The sequence below is a fragment of the Nyctibius grandis genome, chromosome 3, assembly GCF_013368605.1.
Source record: "Nyctibius grandis isolate bNycGra1 chromosome 3, bNycGra1.pri, whole genome shotgun sequence".
In the NCBI taxonomy this organism is placed as follows: domain Eukaryota; kingdom Metazoa; phylum Chordata; class Aves; order Nyctibiiformes; family Nyctibiidae; genus Nyctibius; species Nyctibius grandis.
This window is the reverse complement of record NC_090660.1, coordinates 36,552,415-36,570,857: the sequence shown is the minus strand read 5'-3', so window position 1 is coordinate 36,570,857 and position 18,443 is coordinate 36,552,415. Positions and strand designations below refer to the sequence as shown.

The following is an 18,443-nucleotide window of genomic DNA, read 5'->3' as shown; positions in this document are numbered from 1 at the left end:
CACCAATTCCACTGGGAGCAGATCGGGATGTTCCCATAAGGTTCTGACTTCCATGCAGGACTCCCAGCAAAATTGATGGGAGTGATGAAACAGGCTCACTGAAGTAAAACGGCAGAGGTCAAGTTTTGTGTGTGTTCTCCTGTCTTCTAACGGGTGAAATGAGAACTGCTCGACTGCCTTTTACAGGCTGCTCACTGGTAACAGCTCATTATCGTGGCTACTCCAACAGGAAGGCTGGAGCCTCAATCCTGGTGCTACTACAGCGCTCCAAGTAGTCACGCATGGAGCATAAACATGCGGAGAACTATGGGGTTGTAATAATTAAGCCTAGATTAAATTAATACAGTCTATTGAATATTGATGCCTATTGTTTTAAGTCTCAGTCTTTTCTTAGTTTCTCCTTTAAATGTTTTTACATATGAATCTCAGAAAAAGAAAAAAATTAATTTAATGCCTTACACAAAATCTTGACATCATAACTACACAGGACATGCACATTATGTATAAACTATGGAAAGCCTTGCATCAGGCCAGAACCATGCATGAGGACTGCCACCAACTTACAGAGTGCCTGTCTCTAGTTGCCATAGGATGAAAAGATACTAATGCTTTTGGAGAGACCTCAACATCTTGTATTCCTGGCTTTTTAAATATGTGTGAACATACAGCCTTCCATCATACCTATAATATGGGCATTAATTTACTGGATATCTAATTATGCGTGAAATGGCAGGAAAAGTGGAGATAGTGATGACGTGGGCCATTTATAAATAATGTAAAAAGAAGTGAGAATTCACAAACAGTACGTGACAGTGTCCAGGTCAGCCACAGAGCTTTAATCTCTGGCCTAAAAAATGCTTGTGATAAAGCAGCCCCAGACAGCAGAGTGCAAAGCCAGCTCTGCTTTCCAGAGCCCGCACAGTGTCGGTATGCTTAAACTGAAAAGAGATCAAATTCCTCTGGGGCTCTGAAACAAGAAAGGGCAGGGGAAGGGGTGTCTAGATGGAAGTATAACTACAAGCTACTTCCTATATGATGAGGGCCATGCAGTTATTCACTTATGGTCTGCTTGTATCTGAGAGTAAAGCCAGCACTTCCACGGATCTCTGTGCTTCAGTCTGCATATGGATGTATTCTCACATCAAAACCGCAGATGGGATCGCTTTGAAACCAGGCTGAGTTATTATGGGGTTCTTTATGTTAATCATGTGTGGTACACATGTTGAGGAATTATGTCATATCTCATCACCTTGTATGTACATGAAACATTGGACTTTTTTCAAAGCAGTGCTAAACTTAATTATATACCTGCAAGATTTATGACAATGTTTCAAGAAAAGGCACATCGCTTTTTCTTCCTCTGGATTTCTGTTCCATTAAATCAGTCATTAAAGACAGGTACTCAGTTATACGCCCTAATTTCAAAATATAAATTAAAACATAGCACATCCACAGCCAGAAGTGAAGGGCTATTATATTGATGACCTAAAAAAGGAACTAAGTCTAAAACAAGGAAAAAAAACATCTCTTTTGTAGCTAAGCATAACTGCTTAATAATTAAAAAAAAAAAAAAAAGGAAGGAAGGAAAACTGGGTATTTTGGGCTAAGTTATTTGCAAGAGTTCATGAGACAATCCATCAACCCACAGGTATGAGAATTCCCATAAACCCTCTCCTCATGCTCCTAACAAGCATCCATCTAACTACATGCAACACTTTTTTTTTTAACATGTATTCTGTTGTTACTGAAGTTGTTTTATTACTTTGAGGCATGTAAATGTTTGCCTGAGGCTGTTTTACAGATACAGAAGGGAATACACAGTGCATGGCAGTGTGTTTAGGGTCCTCCTTTCTCTCTCTTTTTTTCTTTAATGAGATTTGCTAGCATGTGAACAGATAGCAATTTGAACATGTTGAGAATACCAGTGAGTTCAGAGAGCTGAGGAAATACTAAGTATGCCTGTAAAAACAAATCATAGAACTCACAATTATATGAATATTGTAATTACAGTTCTGCTTATGGCATTGTAAGGTGGTTTAATTCAAAACAGAAAGCCAACCTGAAGAGTCCACCATTCAAAGTGTTACACTGGTTTTGAATTGCCCCTGTCTGCTCCCCTGCCATAAGAGACAATTCGGGGTTTTTTGGGGGGGTCTTTTCAACACACTCATGCTGATAGCTGAAAGTAAAACCCAGCTACTTTCTCCTATTTCTGGCACCACCCTTCCCCGCATCCCCCAACTTTTTTTATTTCACTTTTACCATATCAAGTCGCTCAAACAAGTTCAGCATGGAGGCAGTTGCTCCACAGAGGGGATCTTGCTTTCAACCTCCATGTGTTTGAGACCACAACAATGGCTCTTCCAACCTCAAAAACTCTCCTTGAGGCAAAGGAATGTTTTGCATCAAGAGAGAATGCCCCGGGAGCTTAGCAATGGCTTTGTGGGAAGAACAAGAACGAACCATTTTTGTTCTATTTATTTGTAAAAAATACAATATATATATTCAAGTATTTTTCATGAGCCTGAAGGGTAACAGATTTCATAGTACAATATCTGCTCAAGGGCTTTATTTTAATGTAACAACAGATGGTTTTACTTTTACTATAAAGCCTGTACTATTACTGACCTCGTCTTTCTCTTCAAAGGGATTACACTGATTAGATATAATTTTCTCTTCTAAATCAGGCTGCTGCTTCTCAGAAGGAAGTGGAAGGACAGCCTGGCCCGAGGAGCCTCCAGGGTCGGAAGATGCAATGGGGCTCACTTTGCGTGTGGGTGCAGGGAAGGGGCAATGACTGCGGTGCACAGAGAAGCAGCCAGGTTCCTCAGCTTTTCACTCTTCACCTTCCCATTAGAACTCATTCCTCAAAACAAACTTAAATTGCATGAATACTTAAAATATGCTTTTAATCAAGAAATGAAGGGTATGTCGCACAAAGCAGGCATCACGACAGTAACCCTAGAACCACTGAAATCAATGATGAAATGCTACCCTGATGTCAGCAGCGCTGGGATTTTGCACCCCCCATGTAAGGCTACTCACCTCTCTTTTCATCAACGGTAGATACTGCCTGGATTAAAAGCGGTGCGTTGGATTCGGTATACTCCACAAACACCAGCAGCAGCTTCAGCGCTGTCTTTACCACCAGGCGGAACTGTAAGGAAAGAGTGTGACTTGTCATTCAGCAAACCACAACATTTCCAGATGTGCTACATGACACTGAGCAAGATGCAAGCGCAGCAATTCAAATCTGGTAGTAACACACGAACTGAAGAGATAAAGCCGTGCCAGGACCGAAAAAATGAAAGGTAGACAGTTGGCTGGAAATTTCATTCACTGGACAGTGCTCTCCTAGGCAAGTCTCAACAGTCAATGAATCCAAACGAAAGCTTAACGCTGCCATATTTTATAGAAGGTTGAACACTTATGCATGCATCTATGTATATCCCCAACATTGTTGTCCAAAGCCTGATGTACACAGAATCTACTGAGCTAAGAACACATATATTCCTCTATTTCTCAACACAACATTTATTTCCCTCTTTCACTGTGAGCTTTTAATGATGTCAAATTGCTGTACGATGGGATGATTTTCTCCTCGTGCTTTTTTTCTTTTCTTACAATGTCAATATTTAATGCTTAAATAATTTAATACATTGATAGTCATTATTTACACAACTGGAGAGAAACTGTGTTTAATCTCCAACTATCCCACCCTGTCACAAAATGTGTGATTTACTGGAGCTGAGCTTTCTGTAAGTTTTCAAACTCATTTTTGAACATCCCCAGGAGTGTGAATTCAGCAAAGACTCGACATCGATATAACAGACCTATTGGAAATCAATAGCCAATCTCTATCAGCTTCATCACAGCTCTCCCATTTCCAGAGATGATCATTTGACTATTAAATAATTTTCAAAGTGCTGAGTAAGATTTTTCAGGGACTTGCTTGGCATGATCAGGTATGTGAAAAAACAACTCTTTACTTAAGGGAATATTTGGAGTTTTTAATAAGAGGAGGATGAGTTTTTAATAGGCAGGGCTCTACATGCCCAGCTGAGAGGACTTTTACTAGGAGAATTGATTCCAGGTCAAATCTGTTATATCCTCAATCTAAATCATGGATTTAAAGCGAAATAAAAGGTGATACACTGCTGGTCCCAGAAACACAATTTCCCATCTAGTGTGATTGAATCAAGCTCCAGAAAAACAGGTATCTGTAAGTTTACTGTATTTTTCTGCTACCTTGTTCTGCAACAAACCTATCCAACAGCGTGTAAGATTTTTAACGAGACAGCTACAGTAATGTGGTCACTACTCTCCTTTGCCACTGACAGATTTTAAAATCTACTTTAGGACACATTTATGTAGAGATAAGCCACAGTCCAGAAAATCCCTTTCTTTGCCTCATTACATTAAGTTGCTAGGCACTCTGAAACATAACCACCTGGTCATTAAAATGTCTCACCCAGAGGGAAAGGAAAAAAAAAAAAATCAATATACTGTATTGCTAAACTCTTTCAGGGATATATATACATATATGTATAGTTTCTGTTAGTATTAGCTCATTCCCATTCCTTCATTTTTTCAAGGCCTTGCAACACAACTCTCCTAAGAGGCAAACAATCACCATTAATCATTTTCTAGATGTAAAGACAGCGACTGTGTCTATATTCTAAAAAAGACTGCAAGTGCAACAGGCATAGACTCAAGCTACTGTGTTCATATTGCCACTCACAGAGATGTACTAAAGCTCACGTTAAGGTAATGAGCTAAAATGCAGGTTGCAGCTTACTGCTACGAACACTGAGTTTAGTGTGAACACTGACCCAGATCTCTCCCTGGCTTCTCAGGTTTTACCCACTTCTGCTGAATTGAGCTCAATGCACAGCAGTGATACTACCTAGCAATGTAAAATCTTCTGTTGTAGAATCTAGACTCTTTCAGACTTGATGTATCATCAAATTGGTTATTTTTAGGGCTGACAGCCAGGAAACCCCAGTGACAAACCTGACCAGGTCCCTTAAGACACCTGGTTAGCCTAATTTGCGGTTGTACTGCTGCAGTGATAATTCATAGATACATGGGGTAGTCAAATTAAAGGAAATAGAAATCCGATGACACACAGTGTAACTGTTCCTTGGAAAGGCACTGCTGATACACCAACAAATCACTTCCTCACAGTTGTGCTGGACATCTGTGCATTTGCCTGGCCGGCCAATACCACACTGTTTCTGCTCTGCAATAACATTTCCCTCAGCAACCAAGTTCAATTGTTTAATAGACGTAGTGTAAGAATTTCCAACATGTTTCTACTTGTTTTGTAAAGTTACTTCATAAAACAGGAGTTATCAGATTACTGTAAACAATTCTAGCATTAACATATTTCCCAGAAAAACACCTGTGTACTACCTACTAATTGATCAGGATCCCTTCCCTAGAAAGGAAATCTTGGATATTACTTTTGATGGTCCTTAAAACCTCAAGGCTTGGCCACATGGTGGCAATGGAATGCATTTACACATAAGTACTCAATGACAAAGTTCCCTTACGTTTCCATTTGACACCAATAAGTGGGGGACACATTGGGCTTATGTCTGCTTTTTGCAAATCTCTTTTTCTTCCAGAAAGTAAGAAGGACTTCTGCAACACCTTTGCTCTAACTGTTGCCTGTTGGCCGTGGCAGCTGCGGTAATATGGAGCTTGTCCCTGCACACCTTGCCACTGTCATGCTGCGAACCTTGTAAAGCCTCAGGGCAGCCCATTGCAGGTGCACCAGACCAAAGCTCAAGCTGGCTGATTATTAAGGTGCTGTCTGCAGATGTCAACCTCCTGTGCTTAACAACCTAACAGATGACAGAGTAAGGAATAAATACCATCCAGAAGCAGTTGCAGAGAAAAGGAGTGATTAGAAAAGCTATGTTTTGCTTGCCACTTAGCTAGTAGAAGGACACTGTAAGTTCAGTTCCTCAACGTGCAAATTTTCAGGGTTTATCCAACTCCTCACAAAATAGTCAATCAGCCCTGGGAAGTGGAGGTGTCTGTAGGTGATGGTACATACCACGGCAGTTTTCTGCTGGTAGTCAGCACAGCCAGTAGCTTTGAGAAAAACTGCATTTAAAACACGCTCCTTCCTGCTCGATATAAAATGGCTTTTGAGACCCCTGTGGGCACTTTTAAGCCTGCATGCTTCTTTGGACACCTTGGGCAAGCACAACACCAAAATACTGCAGTCCTAGACTAAGCTGCACAATGCCTACACTGGGGACTTACTAGCTACCTGTGACACACACAACCTTTGCACACATCCGACAATGGGGCTTTTTAATACTGCTTTAATAGTGCTTCTTGATAGAAGCAGGCAATCATCGAGCTGCTGCACTGCCCCTTCGAAACTGAAGTCTTCAGCCAGCCAAAGGCTCTCCAAGACATCTGATAACCTGTCACCCCCTATCACAAGGACAGTCCAGAGCCTGATATGCTCACACTAAAATCAACTCTGATTATCTACCATGGCACCAAGAAGTCTCCGAAAGGTCTGTTCCAGTGATACTTGCTGCCAAGACCCATGTGAAGCATGGTGTATTTTCTTACGTGGCCTCCAATGTGATGACCTACCTGTTAAACGATCCCTTCATGACCCCTTGTGGGGCTGACCTGCATGTAGCAGCTCATGTCTGCTACTGGTGACAGGTTAAGTGTAGGGTATCGCAACGGGAAAGGTTTCAACCAAGACCAAGAATGCCTGTTTCACAACTTTCAAAATACCAGAGCTATTAAGAAAGTTTTTATTTGTGATTAACTATGATGATTATCAAAGTGAGAGATCCTCATACCTTCGTGAGTGAATTACAAAATGTGTTTGCAGGGCATGCCTTTTCAATTATTTAAATAGTACACAGCTACATTGCAAATAAAGTAACTGTAAATCTCAAAACTGGGAGATTGCTTAAGAGGAAAAAAGAGCAGTAATTCATTGACTTTCTTGCTTCCCTTTGTGAAGCCATGAGAGTTTTTACCAGTCATTGGTATGGTTTTATTTCACATGATGTACCCAGATGGCACAGCAATGGGAGCAACAGAAGCAGGTTTCATATTTCATTCATGAGTAGGTGAATCACTATTCATCTGAATCACTGTTAAAAACTTCATGAAGGCTTTTAAGGCTGTTTCTGGGATTTACTGGGCTTTCGTTCAGTAGCGAAGGTGCTTTCTGAATCAGTTTCAGCAGAGATGCAGTTCTGTTAAAATCCACGGGGAATTCACGCTATTAGTTCAAACAGGACTAGATGTCGTAAGAGCAATACAAGAGGCAGAAATATGCTTGTGCTAGCTCAGTAAAAAAAAGCCTGGGTATCATCACTTTGCAAGCATAGGTGGTTGTGATTAATTTCCAGTTTCCACCCCAAATATTAAGATGGCTCACTGAGGCAATATACACACCCACTGGCTCAGTAAAGTAATGTTTTAACAGTTCAGAGATTAAATCAGGATTCTTGAATTTCACAGTATCCAAGTATGAAAACTTTTATTAAATTAGAAAAAAAAGTCATAGTGTTTTTGTATTACGTGTGAGCCAATTTATAGAGAGGAAATGATGTTAGCATCTTCTGGCTAAAGATAAGATGTAGCCAGCAATGTAAAAGGAAGAAGAAAAATTATAAACCTTGTCCCTCCGACTCGTTTTATGTTATACAGTGGAGTTTGGCAGTCCCTTTCCTTTTTATCTCTTTATATTTAGACAATCGGAAATGTGTTACAGACCCAGCCAAACAGACCACACAGCAGCCCACAAAACTCGTGTTTCATGGAAGGGCTTGTCCCAGTTGTTAATCACTTGCCAGGAAAGGCTTAAGCCTTTACATGGAATGTTGCCAGAAAGTTCATTGACTTAAGAGACCAAAGCAATAGTTGCAAAGTTCAGATTTAAAAATTGAAGATTTTTTTTTTTTTTTTTTAAAAAAAAGGAAGAAAGCAAAACCAAAATTGACTAAAAACTTAATATTTCACTTAGGGCAATGTAGTTGCTTTGGATTTATGCTAGTCAAATTTAAAGGAGAAATGAGCATTGAATTTTTAACTAAAGATTTACTATGGCCAAATCCTCTGAGGCCTAATCCAAGCATGGACATGGCCTTATAGGCCATGTACTCATCACATTGCTAAAATGCAGCCAGGCGGAGCTGCAACTAAAGAAACCTGCAGTGCAGCAAGCGTCCAACCGGACGGTGGAAGACGCGCAGAAAAGCTGAAACCCTTCTTTCTTGTGGGGTGTGAAGATGCCCCTGACTTCAGATCTAGTGCTGCGGGAACAGCCAGCACCTGCAATGTGGCTCAGTTTCATGTTTCACAAGTGGATAAAACCACCCTCTCCTTCACCAGAGAAGGAAAGATCTTCCTAGAACAGAAGATTTTATATATATCTATAAATCATATATATAATATCTATTGTATATATATAAAATAGCATAAAATAATAATATAATAATTTTATATTTTCCTTCGTAGTAAGCAAGGAAAAGGAAACATAAATATTGAGCTTAAGAGAATCTTAGAATAATTTAAATTGGAAGGGACCTAACACCACCTGCCTTCTCATCTTAGATGAACAAACCCAGCTCCCTTTGTCATATATCACGTGCTCTTCCCCCTAACCATTGCAGTGAAGCCCTGCTGGACTCGCTCCAGTAGGTAAATATCTTTCTCATACTGAGGAGTCCAAAACAGCAGCCCTGAATTCCTGATGCAGTCTTATCAGCACTGAATGGGGAGAGGCACTTCTTCAATTTGGTGGCTCTGCTCCCACCAGCCCAGCCTCGGATGCGGTTGGCCTTCTTTGACACAAAGACACACTACTAACTCTTGTTCAAATTCACATTCTCTTATTCACAATGAGCAGATAGAATTAAATACTGTGATGCTACAAGAAGTTATCTATAATTTTCCCTGATTTTTAGGAGGAGTTACCAGGACTCAATACCAGTAAAGGGTATTTTTCAAGGGAGAATCATAGGCAAAAAAAGACAAGAGGAAGAAAAGGAAGATGTACAAGAAGTGCCAGTTAAAACCTGTCATAAGAAAATTTAGTCCTAACAACATTCACCTTGAGCTTGTAGCATTACTGCCAAGGCCATCAAAAATAAGTACAGGACATGTTTACTTTAACAAAAAGTTAGATGTGCATAACGAAAAAAACATGAGGTTCTCCTAGGATTTCTTACATGTTCCATATGTTTCTAGATCTGTTGTTCTCATCCTTTGTCTCCTTTTCAGACAGGGGAGTCAGACCAAAGCACAGCTTTGGCTTACATGTCTCTGGATGAATCTCATGAGGTGGGCAAGGATAAAATTGAAAAGAAAAGAAAAAAGAAAAAGAAAAAGCTCTACAGTGGAGCAGTGATGAAAAACATCTTCTAACATTTCCAAATTATAATTTGGGATTCAACCAGAGTTTGCAACCATCTCTTTGGTTTCCTGCCATATTTGTTGTTGCTAATAGGTCAAGAAGCTCCTTCAGCACTTGGTAAAACTACAGACATCTAAAAATACACACACACACTTCCACATATACAAAGAGACGAGTACATATTTTAGAAGAATATATGTACTAGAAGAAAACTTTGTTTTCTCTACCTACTTGTTTGCTACTAGCTTACTATTTTACTGTTGGTTTACATGGCATTAGAGGCCTCAGGGTTGTGCTTCAACTTCAGCATTACTGGATATGGGCAATGAGAGCTGTCTGTTCTGTATGAAAGACGGTTTGCCTCTATCGATGGCACAATGCAATCTTATCTTACTAGTGCTGTGGCATAAGGTGTCTGTATTTTATGGCAGATCCCAGAACCGTGCCAGCTTGTTCGCTTTCTTTCCCTGAAAGATAAAAATGCATCTGGAACACTTCTGCCCTTGTTCTCAGAGAAATATCTAATCTTGAAATCAGAAATCTAATATTGAAAACAGATGAGGAGGAGGAAGGACAACTGGATAATCTTATGTTGGCATCCCTTTGCATAGCACAGCTTTGGTAGAAATTAAGGTATTTACAGTCCATAAAACAGGATGTGTACAAAGCAGGAGGCTGATCTTATTTCTCAGTCAGGTCAGTGCCAGGTATGTGCATGATATATGAAGGCCCTTTGCCAGGGATGTGTATCCATAGCCAGTCTTTTAGAAACATAATTTACCTGACACATACAACATCACAGTATTTTCTTATAAGTATTAATCATAATACTTAATAATTTCTCATTCTCATTCTCATAATATAAATAATTTCTCAAATCTCCGGAACAATGTCATTTTAGTATTTCACAAGCTGTTCATCCACGTTTATGTAACAAGGATGTCTCCACTGCAGCCAGCATCTTACTGGGCCTTTCTCACATTGGCATGGCAGAAAACCAACTGGTACTGATTTCAGCCAGCCAGCACTGGGTGCACAAGCAGGGAGAGCCACCTCTGATATGACGGCTAGACACCAGCTATCTCAGAAGTACGCAGGTATGACTACACATGGGAAAGAACCATAATGTCTACAGCAAGAGCAAATAGCTTTGTAAATATGTTGTACAGTGTGTACGTAATTCACACAAAAATATATCAGATTGGGGGGTATGGGGGTGTCAAACAAGGAGAAGGACGTTAGGGGGTAAAACATTTGGAAACCCCTGTTAATAGGATTTGCACATGCCTTACAGAGCAAAGAAACAAACCAAGTGTTTTCTGTTCTCTCTCTTCTCCAAAACCGACATTTGAGGTCAATTACTTTATTCCAAAAGGGGTGACAACTCTATTTAATAATCCAGTTCCTTTCTATCCGTGGCTCCTGAATGCCAGAATGATCAGAAGAATGAGATCCTTCTGCGTCACCTGAGCCAAGTGTTTCTAGTCAGCTTAATTTTTCCATCTAAACTTTAAAGCAGCCTCTTTAAAGGAGAATTATGAAAAATTTAAAAGTCTAAATAACCTAAAGAACACCATAAAACTTCTCAAATGATTGTAATCACCCTTCAAGGGAGAAAGAGTTCATATGCGCTGGGGCCTTAAAACCTGCTTTTGAGGCTGCAATGAAGACATGCCAGTTTCTCTACTCTGTTATCAGTGAGGCAAGAAATGCCCAAGTCACAGGGTGTGCAGGGCATGTGGAGGTATCACAAAGCTGAGATGTGTGGGAAGCAACAGTTAAATACAGTATGCACAAATGTCTTCGTTTAGCCCACACCCGGGGCTAAACAATAGCAGTTTTTCTCTCACCCAATGTCCCTTCCCCAACCGAGGAAGGAAATTGGGAAAAAGAGGGAGACTCAGGGGTTAAAATTAATTAATAAAATAAAGAAACCAATATAAGTGATAACACAACACACACAAAAGTGTACTTAGCTACAGAGTTGCAGCAGGTTCCATGAATATCAATCATTAGCAATGAGAAAGAAGAAGGGAGAGGGAGAGGGAGAGGGAGAGGGAGAGGGAGAGGGAGAGGGAGAGGGAGAGGGAGAGGGAGAGGGAGAGGGAGAGGGAGAGGGAGAGGGAGAGGGAGAGGCCAGGAGGGAGGAGAGCAAAACCAGCCTCACCTCTCCCCAGCAAGCCCTCCCTTTTATAGTGAACTTGATTGTTAATAATACAGAATACACCTGTGGGCCAGCCGGGGTCAGCTGCCCTGGATTTAACTGCTAATGTCCCTGATCACCACGGCTGGCCACAAACTGAAACAAAATCCCAATGAAACCAGCACAATAAAGTATGTAAATATTCCATTCTAGGTACTGAATATTGTGTACACTCAAGCATTTTATTTCATTAGGACTATGACTATTAACTGATCTATGTATCTGTGGGCTGATATGCTAGTAACACAAACAAGAATGTGCATGATGCCGTGTCTATTTTAAGCATTGGAATTTTTTTTTTGTTGGCATATATTAAAATAATCCTAGACCCCATTTTAATATGCAGCCATTTTTGCTCAAGTCTTCAAAGAGAGATGCTTAAATAAGGCAAATTAACTGTTAAGTGCCTTGCAGGCTCAGGACAGAACACGTGGACATTGCAGAAAGGTGAATTAGATCAAGATGAAAAACCCTATATGCTTAGATATGAGAAGCTAAAAAATTTTAATTAAACAGCAGCCTTTTAATTCTGAATGTTCCTTTAAGCTTTTCTGTCTTCAGAGCATGTAATGCTAGGGATAGCAGGGAAATGCATGCATTTACTGTTCTTAAAATGAAATTTCTCAGAACTTTGTAAGCGTACTGGATAATGATTACAAGGTCTGTGCACATACGTGGTGTGTATCTGTCATTTATCTGCGGTGAGATTTCTGACATGAAAAGAAAGGCGGTCATTAAAAAGAAATTCATCTGGCTTACCAACAAAACACAGGGATGAGCAAGTAGTGATTAGTGAATGGTCAACAGGAAAAAAAAAGGCTCATGCCTGGAAATGATTATTTAAATCATCAATCATGGTCCAGAAGTAGAAGGGGGGGAAATGAAAAAAATCTGTACACAGAAGCAAGCAGGCAATTCATACAACAAATCAAAGCATAATACAGGCCAAAGGAGGTCTCAGATGAATACATGCAATTCTGATGAGAGCTTTGAAAGAATACATTGGAGGTAGAAATCGGCCCTGTATTAAGCCATTTGTAATGAACTAACGATGTAGCTACATTTCTCATATAGCAATCATCAATGTCATACAGACATAGTTTAAAAATCGAAGTGCTGCAGATCCTGGAATGAGACAGGAGATGCTACAGGGTTTTTTTGGGTGTTCCTCGCTCCTCCTTTTGGAATACCAACAACCATCTTCCCATGAGGTGGGGAAGTGACTTTCTCATCCTATGAAATAGTCCAAAATGTCGTCTTTCTTTGTTTTACGACAGTATGAATGGAAGACCATTCACAGCTTTGCAGGACAAAAGACAAAGTGAGAGAAGTCTTTTCTTGTTTTCCTCCCCAACAACCAGACCGATCCCCTCCGTTTCTCCTGTGAGAACTGTTCATTGCATGAAAATTACATATAATTATTCACCCAGAAAGGAGGATGGGACAGGACATGGAAATTACAGGATATTAAAGGATCAAACTTCTTTATTCTCAGGTGACTCTTGAGATGGTGTCATCACACCTTTGTCAAGAGCCCCAACCACAGAGCTATTAGGTACTCCCCAGATTTAAGCATCTTTCTCTTTTGCTCTTTCAGAAACTGCTGAAACAGAAGGGTTTGGTTTCAATTACATTTTTAGCTTTTTCCATTGCAAAACACAAAACAAAAATATTTCACTGGAAATTTGCCATCAGCCTGTGCCCAGAATAGGAATTGTGCTTCACTTGTAAAGATTTACAGTCAAGATTTTATTTTCTTTCTCTCCTCAAATTGTGCAATTTCATCGTATTCAACCTGTTGATGCTTTTATTAACCCTTCCCAAACGCTGGTATCTTCTAGGACTCCAGCCAAATAAACACCGTCAGTACATCTAGACCTGCCTTCTGTGTCAGAGTAAGGATTGTGATTATATTATCTTAGATAAGGTATAAAACACTTAGCTTGAGAGAAACAACAGTAACGTGAGAAGCCATTTCTGCTAAAACTCATGGTAGCATATAATGTGCTATCAAACAGCTTTTGATAAAGAACAGACATTTTTCTTCTCTCCTTTCCTTCTACAAACATGCACTTCTGACTGTTTATATATAGCAAGGGTTTTTGAGCATTTTCATGTTATGGATCATAGAGTAGGACTGTCTAGTAAAGTCTGTTCCTTTCATTAGATAACCTTCGCTGGGCACATACTAAACTAGCCTCATGCAAAAATAAAAGAAATACTATGACATGTATAATGTCATTCTAATGCAACTTAGCATCTGGAAACATACTGTCTGACTAGGCGATTTTTCAGTAGTTACTGCAAATGCATGACCCTAAGGTCCATAGGTCACAGTCAAAGCAGTTTAAGAGTATGTCCCACTTTTTAAACAAGAAGGGTCTTTAGGCATTAGATATATGTCTATTAAATAAAATGTGCATTTCTGACAAGCAGAATGAATGAAAAATAACGTTGACTCTCTTGAACAATACCCCCATGATCTGTTCAGCAACAGATGTAACAGTGATATTTCATGTTCGGGTAATAGGAAAATAAGTAGATAATAAGCAACAAGATATGAAACCACAGGGAATTAGAATTCCACATAATAGACGAATTTCCAAACTAAAATTGATCACAAGAATGGGGTGTATGTGCCTACATAGGAGAAACACGATTAAGGCCATTTGGCACCTTTTTCTTTTTTGCTTTTTATAATGATAGAAGGGTTGCAGGCTGAGCCTTCCCACCAGCCCTCTACATTGATGTATAACATTAGCCTTAACCTATGCTGTCCTCAACTGATGGTCACTGGGCTGAACCTCTGGCAACAGGAAAAGTTTGGGAGAACAGCAGTTTCAGCAACTTCTTTTCCTTGGGCAGGGCCGAGCTGATATTTCCTTAGCTGTGATCAAAAAACCTGGGAGGGGAAAAGAGTTTTTATAAACTTAAATTGCAGACAGGAGTTTCTCTTTACTCCTGTTTCCAAAATCCCCTTCATATCACACTATTCCAGCTTTCGTTATGTGGCTGAGTGACATCTTGGTTTGTGAAGGCATCTGTTGTAATACAATGTCACTGTACTCAAGGCAAAAGGCAATCAATTTTAAAGAGAGAAGGGATTAGATGACTTGTTAATACTTCAAAATATTAAGATAAGTTACGGATGTGTTACTTATCGCATGCTTTGCATTTAAGGATCTGAAAGCCATCTACAATTATTCAAGTCATGCAACAGTTCTATGAAGCGGGCATCAATTTACCGCATTTTACAAATGGGAAAGCAGAAGTTCTGTGAACTTAAAAGGCAAATAGAAGATGTAACGTTGCATCTTATTTCCTTTTTTTAAGCCTCCAAATAAATATCTGACTAATGTGTGTTTTCAGAAATATTTTAAATTCCAAATGCAGGCTTTAGATTTAAGATTAAATCACTACTGTAACATTTTCATGAGTGATTAGAAACTACACAGAAGGAAGTCCACTTGCTTCACATCAATTTTTCATATCAAACCACTTTCTTCTGAGACCGACCTCCTATCATAGCCAGACCTCTGATTTATACACGCTGGCCTGTAGGTGATGCAAAAAAGACTTTCCTCATGGCACCAGCAGACAGTGCTTCACAAGCTTCCGACCTGCAGTACGTTTCATATGGGAACTGTGTACAAAGCAGCATCTCACAACTTAAGCATCTTCATGAAGTCAGTTTTCCTCCTGGCCAACACACAGAACAGCTCAGGTGGAGCTCAGAGGTGACCCTGTCTCTGCATGTGAAAGTCATCACCAATAAAATGTGTGGCTCTGCTGAATTATGGTCAAAGCCAGAGGAAAACAGAGAAATAAGGACTATCAGAGTACCTTCCCTCAGAGCCCCTTTACAAAATTAAACCCACTAAAACACATGACAGTCATGAAGAGCACTCCATTTTCACCCTTGTTTCCTTAGAGAGCTGTGCTGTGCCTCCCACTGTCCGCTTGTAGACTAACTCTTCCCTGTAACTATAGGATCTGCCCACTGAATTCAGTCACATTTGACAGTAACCGAGTTATGTTCCTACTCAAATTGAAAACTGCATTAGAAAAGACCCCCAAGTCAGCATTCTCATCAGAGAAAAGGAAGTTTCCAGCCATTTCAAAAGGGAGACAGCTAGAAAATTAGTCCTCCTGAAGCCTTCCACCAGCCACACTGCAGGCTGCCAGCTGTACCAAAGACAGGCATGGGATACATGGCAGAACTGATGGTACTGAGAGCATGTGGGATGGGAAAGAAAAAACAAGGAAGGTGGAGAACAAAGATAACAAATTGCTTCATTAGTTTTACTGGTCATGAAACAACTTGTTAGAGTTAGTGGCCTTGGCGATGTCCTGTTTAAATAATATCAAGGTTGAGTTCAAGGGCCCTAGGGGAAAAAACTATTTGAGTCTGCAAGTACAGTGGAAAACTACTCTGTTATTATTCTGTGGTTTTACACACGTGAAATTTGTTCTTTCAACGGTTCCATTAAAAAGTACTCATATTAAAATACCAAAACTATGGCTGGGTTTAAATAAATTCACCTGAAAACCCCTGTAAGTTTAATGATATGGTTGGCAGTCCTTTCCTGACACTGGACAATCTCATAGACAACATTTCAACAGCAAAAACTCAAAATCAAAATGACCTATGTATAAAATGTGTGGAAGTGGTTTAAGACAGTGTGTTAATAAGAGTCCAAGCTATAATATATTGTCTATTGCAACATATTTCTTAAGTAAACAATTGTTAACAGGTTATCCTTTTTAGGCACCCTAAAAAACAACTACTGAACTACTGAAACTATAAAACTGTTGAAAGAACAAACATGATACATAAAACCATGGAACAAACCCATCACAAGTTCCTCTTGAAAGAATAACTAATAAAGTAAAACTAAAGAAAGGAGAGATATATGTATATATTCCACTTATTACTGGAATGGTAAGAGTACTAATATCTCACTGCATGTATAGACTGAAGATTTTTCTCTATTCTCAAACTCCTGAGTATTATCAGGCACAAAAAGGAACGCAGAAGCAGCGGTTTGACTGAAAAACCAGACCCATTTATTTACCTTTGGACAACTTGCCAAATAAAGTTAATGAATAAAGCTGCTTTCTGAGGAGCATCTAAACAAAACAGCAGCAGTCACATTTCTCCGTCAATTATCTATTTGTCACAGCTTTCCCAAGTCTGGAAAAGGTGGCTATCCTCAAATCTAATTCACATAATCATGATACTCCAGATGCTTTTTTCTACATCCATGGGACTCCATGATGAAACAAAAAATGTAACTGAGCCCAGACACATTCACAGCTTCCCATGTGGTGGGTTTCTGAGCTGAGTGGCAGCATCTTTCACATGGCTAGCATTTAGAAACCTCATTTTTATGGGGGCACAAGTCACTGCATATCAGCTAAGGCACTGCTGAATTACACAGCCCTAGCAATTTCACATTATTCTAACTCCCTCCTTCATTGAAAGAGGACAGAGATGGAGATATTTAAAATTTTGGTTTTCATAAATAGTAGCAGATATGCAACTTCTGCATACAGCAGGAGAATGGCAAGATTATGTGATGTTATTACGGTAGGCAACAGTACTCTCATGTCACAGTGATAACTAAGTATTTTGGAAGAGATACAAAGTTCAGCATTCAAGGAGATAATGTAATTCCTCCATCTCAAGCTTCTTCCTTCCTCTGACTTGTATCAACCAAACTCATCACATCCACCTTAAATTTTACAGCAAATCAAACAAACATGCAAACTGAAAAGACGTAGGCTTGGTTTTGAATCACAGGAGAAAGAGGTGCAAAGAAACTCCTCAGACTCCTGCTTGGATAATAGAAATGGAAGTGTTGCTATACAGCACTCCTCCTGGTAACGTGGGAATGGCTTCCCAAGGCCAAGCTGGGTTTAACTCTAATCACATTCATGTTCGCTTGTGTTCCAAAGGTTTGCAGGATAGATAATGTCAACTTCAGCTTCATCAACATCCTTGAGAGGACTCTGATGTCCAGATTCTTCACCATGTCCAGATCCGAACTCTAGTTTGACTAAAAGTCAATTTCTTTGTTACAACTCATAAAAAAAGATCTGGCTTTTACAGTTTTCTTCATAGTATAAGGCATATGTATGTGGTGGGTACCACTACAGCAGAAAAAGGAGGAGGAACCTTGGGTGATTCACAGAATCACAGAACAGCTGAAGGTTGGAAGGGACCTCTGGAGGTCGTCTTGTCCAGCTTCCTGCAGAGCCACCTAGAATTAGTTGTCCAAGACCATGTCTAAATGATTAAATGTGAATAAATGATAACAGCTCTATCAAGAACATGAATAACAAAATAGAGACCCTTGGATTTTTATTTTCAAGCACTCTCTGTTTTTTTTTAAGCAACTTATCTTCTGTCTCTCACACCCCAAACACACATACACTGAAAGGGACATCAGGGTGCAAAAAGATCCATAACACTTGTTATTTTCACCAGATCATAGTGATCACCTAATTTCAGTATAACAGAGTAGTCCTGCATGCATTAAGATTCAGATGTCCATCCAGATACCCAAAATGTACTTTTCAGTTCACAAATCACCTGAAGACGAGACCTTTTATGCAATGAGATTCTAGTAGTTCTCTGCATGCCACGTGTGGTCTGGGATTACGGTACTGTGGTATTGTAGCTTAAGTGACTTAATTTTCCCAAACGCTTTAGAGAATACTGAGCAACGTGCTAACGAACCTTCTATGACTTACAGAACTTGTGTTTCAATTTCTCATCAGCATCACAGTGACAGCAATCCTTTTGGTCTGGTTTGACAGCAAACCAAA

At 39.7% G+C, this 18,443-nt stretch overlaps 1 protein-coding gene across 2 annotated transcripts in view; it reads right to left on the bottom strand.

Moving 5' to 3' along the window:
• FHOD3 (formin homology 2 domain containing 3) overlaps positions 1-18,443 on the bottom strand; it is a 433,451-nt gene that overhangs the window by 135,908 nt on the left and 279,100 nt on the right. For both annotated transcript variants that reach the window (XM_068396058.1, XM_068396059.1), the window contains exon 7: positions 3,046-3,157. In XM_068396058.1, coding sequence (XP_068252159.1) covers positions 3,046-3,157 — 112 coding nt within the window. The remainder of the gene's footprint in view (positions 1-3,045; positions 3,158-18,443) is intronic.